The following is an 11,578-nucleotide window of genomic DNA, read 5'->3' as shown; positions in this document are numbered from 1 at the left end:
GGAAGAAAAAAATAAGGAGAGGGAAAAAAAAAAAAACACTACTTTTATTTTTTTTTTTTTCCAGCTGTTATGTTTAAGCTCTTTTTTTTTTGCCCTGACACCCTTGGATGGCAGCTGGACAGCTCCTGCTGAGGAAGAGATCCCAAACAGATCTGCATGGCCCTTTTACTCACCCTTGGTCCAGGAGGTCCTGGAGGCCCAGCAGTGCCTTCTAGTCCCCTCACCCCCTGCAAAACCAAATCCAGTCAAGCATTTCCAAGAGGACTCAACGAGACATAGTAAGCAGTGAGGTGGTTTCTCCCTGTGATGCTTTTACCAGGAGCTTGACAGAAATGGGTAAAAAACACATCTGCCAAGCAGGCAGGAGTGTTGGCACCTGGTCAGTCATGCAAATTTGACCAAACCTGAAATTACCCAGTATTTCTTTTTTTACTCCAATCCCACCAGTGCATTAGGAGAGCTGGATGTCCGGGGTACACTCAAAGCTGGACTTTAGGCACCCATGAACAAAAACTGAGAGGTATTTTACCTTTGCACCTTGAAGACCATCCCTGCCGGGAGCTCCCTGCACGCCAGGAATGCCCTGTAAATCAGAATTGCTGGGTAAAGTTGGCATCAGGTTATTATTTCCCTACTTCATCTTGTAACAAGGGAAATAGGAAAAAAAAAAATGGAAGAAGAAACAGAGTTATTCATGAAAGAGAGCAGTCACAGTCACCCCACCATTAATTGCATTATCTCTAGCTTCCAGACAGGGCTTTCCTTTTCCCAGCAGCTGACTCAGTTTCCCTTGGGACGATGACACTCCGCAATGAAACAGTTTCCAAGCAGACAGCAGGTACAACTCTACAGCTTTTCAGCCTTGTTTTAATTAGTTAATGGAGAAAATAGGCAAATCTTTGAGATAATTAAACAGAATGGTGTCTGCCATTCATTACCTGCACGCCAGGACTTCCAGTGTCTCCTTTCTCTCCTTTTATACCTGGTGGTCCCTTTGAATTAAAATAAAAGCATGTGGTTAAGCATGCTGTAACAGCCTTTAAGGGAAGCATCCTGCTGCTACACATCCACATCCTGCATTGCTCCTGGGTGATGCTACGGGGAGCTTTGCAACCACAGCACGTTCGTGGGGATTCTGCTGTCCGAGACACGCACGCAGCAGCCTCCACCTCTGCTCCTTGCCAAGCGATGATGATCGCTGCAAAGAGAAATGCCTGAAATCTGCTCTGGGCTTGTTTTCATTAAAGGCACGCTAGGGAGAGTCTGGACAGAAGCAGGTTTTTTTGCCAGAATGACTAAAACCCAGGCCTCATCAGCATGAAGGAAACGATCAGCACCTCTCTCTAGCGCAGCTGTCTAGCTGTTAATAAGGATGATGTCAATACATAGGCCAGGTTTTGGGTGGGAGGAGGGGAGGATTATGGGGACACTGATTTCTGGAGCATGTTCTAACTGCAAAGAGCAGGAGACAGAAAAAGGCAGTGGAAGAGATGACATACCACAGGACCCTGAATCGTGATTCCCTGGGAGCCTGGAGAGCCTTGCTGGCCACTGGGGCCTGCTGGCCCCACTTTTCCGGGTGGGCCTGGTTCACCCTAAAGCCAAAGACATGAAATCAAAGAAAGCAAGCAATTAGCTCCTTCTCTCCACATGGGTTGTGCTGCATGACCTGGGTCAGCACGAACTATCTACAGCATTCAAGATGAAGTCAGGGCAGTGGAGTCTCCAGTAACCTCAGCTGCCTTTGCCTTTTAGGTGCAAGGTTTTGGTGCATCTTCCACGGAAGAAAATGAGAGAGCTGCAGCTCAAGCACAGCACAAACCTGACCGTTCTCCAGCAAGCTGCTTTCTAAGAAAATTGCTGACCACATACTTTGCATTAATTCAACACCATCAGGCCCATCACCTCAATTTCCATAGCCCAACTGAGCATTTAATTAATAATGTGATCCCGTCCTCCTCAGTGCATCACTTTCTAAGGCTCTGTGCTGCAGTGTGGCAGCTCCCAGCCCAGGGAACCAAGCTCACACCAGGACCGAGCACACCCAGCTGCGCATCCTGCCTCTGATACACCCTGCAAAGGAGGCCAGTGGTGGTGCTGAGCACCAGGACTCACCTTGGGCCCTGGCTCCCCCTGCTCTCCTTGCGGTCCTCTCCTCCCAGGGCTGCCCTGCCAGTAAAACACAAAGTTTTTGTTAATAATATCGTAATCCTTACAGCAGTGTGAACAAAAGCCTATGGGATGGGAGTTGGCGCATTTTGCTATATACAAATGATGTAAGATCATTCCTGACCCAGAGAGATCTCACAAAATGGAGACAATAAAAAATTATTTGAGTCATCCAGCAAACGTGGAAGAGGAGGAGAAAGGACAACACAGCCCTGGGTGCCTGGCAGTGGCTGCATCACGGCTGCATCACACTCACCACCAGTGAGGAGAGCTGAAGTTTTAACCTCTTCAACCTCCTCCCTCCAATCCCCCAGCAAATCCATGCAATAAATGGAGAAGGGCTCACACGTGAACATGGGAAGGTTCTGGAGAAGAAATAAAGAGGGGCTTGTGCCTGCAGCCCTTTGGGACCAGGCTGGTGTTTGTAAAATCATCCCAAGACACAGACGCTAAGATCAGGGACAATATCTGGCGCTGGGGAGACCCAGCTCAGCTCAGCATCCTCAGAACTGCTGGATTAGACAGGAAACTAATCTTCTGGCATGAACCATACCATGTGAACCTTAAAATAATGTGAACTTAATCTGAAAGTTTCTATTCTTGAATCTGAAAAAAAAAAAAAACAATGGATTTGGATTAAGGAATACAAGCAGGCACTTTGCAAAAAGTGTTTTCAGAAGCACCCAGAAGCCCATTTCAGAAGTCAGAAGGGCATGCTCAAAAAAAATAAAAAAATAAAGGACAGCGACACACCCAAGGTGGGACACAGCCTTGCTGGCTTTGAGCAAAAAGAGTTTTAAATGTAGCAGCGAGTGCTCTTGTAACTGCAGCAAATTACCAAGGGCTTGATGGTGTGAGAATAAGGTTGTGTGTCAAAACCGTATTTTCCCTAATGCTTAAAAGAATCCTGCTCTTTAAAGAGTCGTACTGCAGAGATGTTTAAACCACAGGGCCATGCGAGATGGTAATTATGCACTTATGATATTGAAGCACACTGCGATAGCGGAGTGTGCTGAGTAATTAAACTTCCACTGGAATGAGCGTGTAATTACTGCATCGAGGAGCTGTTCTTTGCAAAGGAGCTGAAGTCACAGTGAAACCACAGCAATGTGAGGGGTGATCTAAAGCCTCGCCAGGTGAGCAAGGAGGCCATAGTTTCATGGTTGCTTTCCATGAGGAAAGCACCTGGAGTGGCCAAAATCGGGTGCCCAGGTCAGGCTGTCAGGTTCTGGCTGCTGTGCACATATAAAATGTTTTCTCTGAAACTTATAAAATGCAGATTTATATTTTTATTTTGATAACCATTTCCTAGCATCTATTTAGACTGTTTCCTGGAACACACTGCATACTTAAAGACTTATCACTTTCCCCGTTTTCTCCATGGTTTCCTTGCAGGTCATGCTCACTGTGAAGAGAGTGAGCCCTGGGGACAGGCAGGACTGCCAAGTCTCCCCTTTCTCTCTACGCTGCCCATAAGTGCAGACACTCATCAGGCTCCCACTTAACAGAGAATCCAGATAGGAAGGGTTTTTTTTTTTATTGTTGTTGTTGTTTTCTGTTTTTTTCTTTTTGTCTTGGCATTTACAAAGAATTTCAGAGCTGGTGATCCACGAAATCTCTGCATGCACACGCACCGAGGGTAGCCTGTCCCCCTCTCCTAAGAGGATTAACGTGGCACAAGGAAATGCTCAGCCTGTTCCCAGTGCAGCTGTTGCACTCCCAAAATGCTGCAACGTGCACAGAGAAACAAAGCTCTGGGGGCTGTGCTGGGCAGCGAAGAGCTGCCCTGTTTTAACCTGGAATGAGGACAGGAGATGGAGCATAAGGTCTCATGGAGCCCCAGGAATATTATCCTCAAGCCTGGGGTGCCTGAACAGCATCAAGCAAGTTATATGCAATATATACTGCTTTGGAGGAACATGTGGAAGGGTGAACTTACAGGGGGCCCTGGAGGTCCTGGTAAGCCTGGGCGGCCAGAAGTGCAAGAGCAGGCAGGAGCTAAGGTCGGGCAGGTCTCCTCATCTCTCTGAAAGGAAAGAAAACCGAGGTGATGTGAGCAGCTATGCAGCAGAAGTGGAGTGGATGACAGGTAACATTTTCAGTGTTTCGAAATTCAATCTTTCCAGTGGAGAAAAACACAAATTTTCTCTACCACAAAGAGATTTTTGTAAAAATTCTAGTGTCTTATTTTTCTATCAAATAGCACATTTATGCAGTATACATGTATGTGTATACGAACCAGCCCTGCCTGAAATTTGCATGACATTCAGAAAGATAATTTGCTCCTTGCTAAGTATTCACACGCCCCACAAAGCAACCTTCTGTGCCAGGGATTTGAAGGGAGGAGCAGGGGATGTTGTGCCTGAGGGCTGAGGGCTGGCAGCAAAACCTTAGGATTGTCAAGGTGCTGTCATAGATGGGCTCATGACAGGAGGGATATGCACTGCCTTAGGACTCAGTCATCTTGCTTTTTGAAGCAAACACCTTTGTTCACTCCACCAAGACACATCCTGTTGATATTCCCAAGAAATGAGGCAAAAGTGATGTATAAAAGACACTTCTTGTGTCCGCCAAAATCATTTGCAGTGTCACTCCAGTGCCATGGGGGCGTTCCATCATCACCAGCCCCATCTCGGCTAGCAGAGCCATCCCTCTTGTCTTACCAGTGCAGGAAGATCACAGCATCTGTCCTCCTCTGCCCCTAAGCTGTTGCACGCAATCTGCAAAGACTGCAGCTGGAACTGGGGGGGAGAAAAGAGAGGTGACGAGAAGGTAACAGTGGCACACGGGATCCATCCCCAAACCTCATGATGTCCAAGTGCTAAAATAATCTTCAGTGATGGTTTGACAGACTCCACCACATGGTCCCAACAGTATCGTGCCCCAAAAGCCATACCATAAGAAGTAGCCCTGACCACGGAGCGATTTATCAGCCTTCAGGTCTCTGCTAAGCCAGTCACCAAGCAAAAGCCAAGTTTCTGATTTTTCACACAAACCCACAGCAGCAGGCAGGTCCCCAAGTAATTGGGTGTCAGCATTGCCAAAATGTGAAAACAATCTTCTCTTCGCTCCCTTCAGGGGAATAGACATAAGAATACAACGGCAGCAGCTCCCAGGAGAGAGGTGCTCCCCTCCCAGGAACCCTGTCCTGTCTCTCTCACACATCCCTCACAACTGCCACATCTTCCCATAGTGATTAACGCAGGGGCACGCACTGCAGAGAGCTAAACAACAAATAATGAAGTAGAGAGGATTTTTTTAATTTCCTTAACACAATTTCTCATCCGTTTTTCCTTCCAATCCATACATTTAACAGCGAGCAAGCTGTACAGCTGAGGGAGCGTGGCACACAGCAGACAGACAGGTGAACCCCACAGATCAGCAGCATTAAAAGATATCTTAAATAAAACAAAGTTCCACAACAACCAGTAATGAGACACTCTGTCTTCTCAAGGGCAGCGGAGCTGTGGAAGATGTGAAGCTTTGCTGGGCTTGAAAAGCACCGGGAGCAGAGATGGCTTGGAGCTGTTTGTTAGTCAGCTACACCTCACCAGCTAGCTGTTAGCCAGGGGAATTTAGGAGGGGCAGGGAGAGCACAGGCTCCTGCCCCCTTGGCTGCTGTCTGACAGGAATGTGATTGGTCTAAACTGCTTATTAAGCTGCTAACACTTATTTAGGAAATAAGTAAATACTGCTTGAATCCCATTGTCTCCTGGCTTGTTATATGGTTGATCCCAGATCTTACAGGGAACTCGAACGCCCACTTTTTCCCTGGTACATCCCCAGACCTCTGCTTCCCTCTTTGCAAGGAGGCAGGTGGGGATGCACATGGGACAAACTGTTCTTTTCTTTGAAGCGAGGGAAGTTGCAGAACAACTGACGTGCTGTTTTCCCCTACATTCCTAGAGCTAAATGCAGAGCCAAGGAGCAAAATCTTCACAGCCGTGAATAACTTCCTACAGTCCCCCCGAGCAGTTCCCCCTAATTCTGCACATCTAACATTCCTGTTTTGTGGGGTAAATACAGCAACAGACTCCCAGGCAATGGCACACACGGCTGGTTTTGCCTCTGGACAACACATGGGGCTGTTGCAGGGCACGACAGTGAGCCCAAACTTCTCCTTGTTCTGTCCTGTTGTAGGGAGCGGGCTCTCTGGGGGCTCTGCAATGCCATAAGGACATGCCTGCCAGCTGGCACTGAGCATTGGGATTGTTTCAGTTCAAATTGCTGCTGACAAAGAGCTTCTATCCTGAAGATGGTTTTCACATCATTTGCATGCAGAGACCCAAGCCCAAGCACGATGGAGATCGAGGCCCCTCCGGACCTGTTGCCCTCAGTCACTGGCATTGCCCAGTGCCACTCGGGGCAGATGTCACAACCTTCCCTTTCAGAAGTGATTTACTGCCCCTCCTGTCCACAGGGACCTGCTGGGGCAGGGTTTGCTTCATCCATCCCAGAGGATGAAGCATTGGGACCCGCTGGCGCTGCTGCCTCTGCTCACAGACCTCAAACAGAGGCAGGAGGGGAGAGGAAGAGAAACACTGCGCCAGGAAAGCTCATTAAATCACGGAGATCAGCAGGATCAGGACACAATCCTGCGTCACAGCAGCCTTTGGAGGCGTTCAGAGCCAGCACGACGTGAGATTGAACGCCTCTCCATCTGCACACCCCAGTCAGCTCCAGATTTAAGCCCCCAGTTCCCACAGCGTGCCCCTCCTGGGACTCACCGATGCCGACCCACTCCTGGGCCCTCTGGTCCGTGTCACTTTTCCCAGCATGATGAAGCCGGCTGTAGATATGCTGCCAACAGTGTTGATGGGTTTCTCTGCTATTTTCTTACAGTCCAGATAGAGTTTGATCTTGAAGCGGCTCACTGCCACGTGCACCTGGGTGGAAAGAGCCAGGCTGGACTTCAGCAACGCAACACGGAGACTTTTCAACACACTAACGCCTTCTGCCCCATTGCCAGAGTTGGAAATTTAAGCAAGAGTCCTGGTAAAAACAAGGGACCAGCCACCAATCCCCATGGGAAGTCACAGCCTCTTCAACAGGCAGCCCTGGTGGATGGGCACTAGACTAGGAAAAAGGAAGCATCTGCAGAGACAATAAACATTTTGTGGCCAATGAACCTGAAAATAGCAGTGACCCACGGGTCTCCAAAGAGCCCTTCATTCCCTGCTGCCTCTGGACAGAGCTCATCACTGCCCTGGCAGCCCCCTCTCAGGCACCTCTTCCACAGACTCCTTAGTAAAGCATATATTTGAGAATACGTTCTATACAAATAAATACCAAAATGGCAAATGCATGCCTTTTACAAAGAATTAATTTAATATACACTGTGTATTATATTCCTATGCCATTTTGTGTTATTACCATATATTACATGCAAAAATGATGGCCATTATGTGTGCTTATAATTAACCCATCCCCATTACCATTTAAAAAATGAGCCAATGTGCAATGCATTTTAAGAAGCAATCAATAAAATTGCATTTTGCACATGGGATGAACCTAAACTCCCTACCATCATAAACTTGAGCACATTGAATAGGTTTGCTGGTTCCCTAGCAATCTGGATGCAAAGTGCTTATAATCACTCCTCACTTTGCACAATACACGTTGATGGCATAATACTGTCAGAGGAATGAGATAGTGAGCTACATTTCTCCCTTTTTTGATAAGGACCTTATGAAAGCTCCCATAGAATATCTTCTTCACTTCCTGTTGGTCAAAGGAGACTTCCTGCAAGTCAGCCTTGTAGTCATGGTTGAAATAGGTCAAGGATTTCTTACTGGCTACAGGGAAAAATAGGACAAATAAGAACTTAGAATTAAAAGAGAATTTGATTTCACTCGCATACTGAACAATAATAAGTAAATAAGCATAAACATTGTGAAAGATTTCATATGTTATAATCAAATATTTCTAAACAATGGAAAATAAAGATAACAGGTAAAAATGAAGGATATATTACAAGTAGAATACAAATGAAAATTCAGCTTTTAACTGCACAAGGAAGCATTTAAAATGTGATGTTGCCAGCAACAACAAAGCTTCCTGAAAACTGCTGCTGTATAAAAAATTAAAAAAAAAAAGTAACCCCCCCCCAAATTTCCAAGTGAATACCCAAATGAGTTCTGCTGCCTGCAGAAAGGTATGCAAATACCTGGAGTTAACGTATTCAACATGAAACCTTACGGTCAAGGTTAACACCGAGGAGGGGCTGGAAGTCCTCGTCTGTTATTTGCCACACGGCAAAGGGCTCCTTGGGGGTCTCGGGCAGGAGGCGCAGGAGGAAGCTGATGGTGTGCTCAGGTGGGATTGCAAAGAGGTGAACGTCGCTGAAATGAGACAAGAATTGGTTCCTTAAAGTGGTAAAAAAGTAAAAGACAGCATCCTTCACAGACAAGGTTCACCTATCACGTTTCTTCAGCAGGACAGCTTAGAAAAGGTTCGGCCATGGGACTTGAATGTGATATGCCACAAGAGAGCCTGGCCCTGTTTTGTGCATCCCTCTCAGGCTGTCAAAGCCTGAGCTGAGTGCTGGGCACACACTGTGAGGTCCTCGAGGAGCTTCCCCTGGTGCCATGGGGAGACCCAGGTGGTGCAGTCAGTGTCAGTCCATCACTGCCAGAGCTGCCCCAGGGAGCACCAAAGATGCAGCAAGTGCAGATTTAATGCTTGTCAAAGTAGAGCTTACAAAATATCAGACAAGCTGTCAGGCTCCAAAACTCTTGCCCAAGCATCCCCTTCAAAAAGGAGGAAGAACAATGATCATGCACCACTAGGTATAGTTTTAAGTCTGATCAGAAATCGATAGAAATGCCCTGGAAGGATAAGCACAGAGCCCCCAGAAAGCGTCCCCTGTGTCCCCACATCCCAGCTGCAGAATTTGGGCTCAGCTCTGGAACTCATGAGCATGCAGCAAAGCCCGTCAGCAGCTGCTGGCAGGACCTGGCTTCCTCTGCAGCCGCTGCCAAGCTCGTCAGGGAGCGCTGGGCAGAACTGCAGGGAGGCGAAGAAGGTCAAATTGGTTATGCCTGAAATACATCTGTAATCTGAAACAAGATGCATTTGCATGGGCATACACAACTCATCAAGCATCTTTTCAGGACTGATTCATAAGTAATGTCAGCTTCTTATTCTCTCTCTGCTTCTGACGGTGTAATATCCTTGGAGAGGCATGCCTACCAGCTGAAGAAAAGGATTTGCCCGTGATTTTCCAAGTATTTACACCAAAGAGCTCTCTGGATCTCCCCCATCCTGTGTACTCTAAGAAGCTTTGCTTCTTTAACTAAGATTAGGCTGAGCCAGTGCCTCAGTAATTAGGCTTTAAACAAAGTAGCACTGAATGTCAGGAGTCAGAGCATTCCTGATTTATTATCATTAAAAATGAGTGAGGTCATGGGAGCTGCCTGGCCCCTGGGACTCTGTACACTGCAAACAGGGTCAAGCCACAACCCTCGGTGCTTATTCCTTCTCAGCAGTAAAGATCAAGCTACCAAGAGCAGCCAGGAGACAAATATTTTCTAAAGCGAAGCTCTGCCTGCAAACCAGACGTGCTGGGAGGAGGGACTGAAGATGAAAACCTGACCTCAAAATGCCATCACTGAAGTGTGCGTGGCTGTGGGCAGAATGCCTGAAGGACCGTGCAGTGCCTGTACGCGACATAAGCCTTATGTCCATCGCAGCAACTAACGCTGCAAAATAAGTGACTCTGTAAAATGGAAATTGAAAATTTTGGGCTGCACAGAAGTGAATAATGAATACCCATGTTGTGTCCTCTTAACTTCTGCAGGATGTATCCCGTACTCATCTTGAGGCAAGTCCAAGGTTAATTTCTTCATGTATTACGGAAAAACATCTGACATGCTTTCCAGACAATGAAAAGTTTAGCTCATCATCTTTACAATTTAATTTTGAAGTTGCCGGTGGGGTTTCATCACTCATACACAGATCAGTGATCTCCCCTTGCCGTGAGCACAGCTAATGTGTATGCATGAGCCCAACAGCGAGCACAATGCTGGTCGCAGCTCTGCTCCCACCTGGTCCTCTGGGTGAGCTGAGTGTCCCTGAACAGCGTGAAGGTGCGGGATCCGCTGAATATGAACGGCTCCATGGCTACACCTTTAACGGAGGAATATTCCTTCTCTACTAAGCCAAACACTTCCATCATATCAAACCCTGGGACAGAGAAAAGGAGAAAATTAAGTGGTTAGAAAAGAGTGGCCAAAAAACAAGTGTGATGGTAGAGCAGGTAGAATGAGCTTCTGGCTAGCAACAGGAGAAAAGGCCACAGCAGCAGACATCAGCAAGGCTGGACAGACTCACTAGAAACCTGGAGCATGTTCCACAAGTGGCAGCCAAGGAAAACAGTTTGTGTCTGTACCCTCTGTATACATTTGCTGTAATTGCCTCTTGGAGAAGGATGTACTAAAGATGGAGACTGCCACGATTTTGTTTTCAAATCTCCCGAATGAAAAACAAGTGAGAAATTACTCTAAAAAAAAAATAAAAAATTCTCCATTTCAAATAGATGCAAAAATATTATCTTCAAAAGACGTGGAACCAGTCCAGTAATTGCTGGCAGGAAGAGTGAATTATTTCTGCTCTGAAATGCTGTATATGTAAAAGTCACAGAAAAAGGAAAAGAACTTTAAAACATGAGCATTTCCATTCCTCTCTATTTTCATGAGGCACCCAGGGGTGACCTGCCTTATGCAGCCTACAGAGGTTCTCCCCTGACATCGCCTCTCCAGCTCAAGCAGCTTCATCTCACTTCCCTGGCTCATCATTAAAGCTCTGAGTCATTTTCTCATTTCAGTTTTCTGTTCTGTAAGACAAGATCTTGCAATTGGGATTCTTTTTTTAGTTTATCTGAGTTTGCAGCAGGGTGGGATGAAGGAGATAGCTCATTCTCTTGCAAATGGAAGGGCTACAACTTCATTACAACGTGAGCTTTTCAGTCTGTGTTCCCTCACCCTTTCACTATTTACTGTCTCCTGCAGTTTCTTGGTTTGAGTTACTTTGTTTTTGGATGTTGCTCCAGGTTGTACTTTTTTCCCCTATAACATTACGAGGGTGTTTTCTAAAATAAATGATCCACTTGAGCCATTTATTTCTGATACGGGGCTCATGGCACTGGAGTTGCATTAAAACACAGTAGTGCAAAAATGCAAAGCAAAGCTCAATATACAATTATAACCATATTGTAACAATCATTATTAATATAATGTGAATCTGCCATGTAATGATTTCAGCCATTTCTTTTTGCTCTCTCCCTGTTTTGGTCCCACCCCACTGCGTACATTTAACTTTGTGTGTTCACTAGAGCGAGGAACGGAGCAGGCTGTCCCACGCCTCAGGTACAAGCCTTAAGCAACACATTAATTCTGTCTTGCACCCAATG

The 11,578-nt window shown here is 46.4% G+C and overlaps 1 protein-coding gene across 2 annotated transcripts in view; it reads right to left on the bottom strand.

The window, feature by feature from the left end:
- Positions 1 to 11,578, bottom strand: part of COL20A1 (collagen type XX alpha 1 chain) — a 44,597-nt gene that overhangs the window by 6,159 nt on the left and 26,860 nt on the right. For both annotated transcript variants that reach the window (XM_072026366.1, XM_072026367.1), the window contains 11 exons: positions 10,215 to 10,353; positions 8,368 to 8,510; positions 7,855 to 7,964; positions 6,897 to 7,055; positions 4,833 to 4,910; positions 4,109 to 4,195; positions 2,116 to 2,169; positions 1,500 to 1,595; positions 939 to 992; positions 530 to 583; positions 174 to 227 (listed from right to left, as the gene is read on the bottom strand). In XM_072026366.1, coding sequence (XP_071882467.1) covers positions 174 to 227; positions 530 to 583; positions 939 to 992; positions 1,500 to 1,595; positions 2,116 to 2,169; positions 4,109 to 4,195; positions 4,833 to 4,910; positions 6,897 to 7,055; positions 7,855 to 7,964; positions 8,368 to 8,510; positions 10,215 to 10,353 — 1,028 coding nt within the window. The remainder of the gene's footprint in view (positions 1 to 173; positions 228 to 529; positions 584 to 938; positions 993 to 1,499; positions 1,596 to 2,115; positions 2,170 to 4,108; positions 4,196 to 4,832; positions 4,911 to 6,896; positions 7,056 to 7,854; positions 7,965 to 8,367; positions 8,511 to 10,214; positions 10,354 to 11,578) is intronic.

This window comes from Anas platyrhynchos, chromosome 21 (assembly GCF_047663525.1).
Source record: "Anas platyrhynchos isolate ZD024472 breed Pekin duck chromosome 21, IASCAAS_PekinDuck_T2T, whole genome shotgun sequence".
In the NCBI taxonomy this organism is placed as follows: domain Eukaryota; kingdom Metazoa; phylum Chordata; class Aves; order Anseriformes; family Anatidae; genus Anas; species Anas platyrhynchos.
The sequence above is the reverse complement of the archived record's forward strand: the minus strand, read 5'-3'. Positions and strand labels throughout refer to the sequence as shown.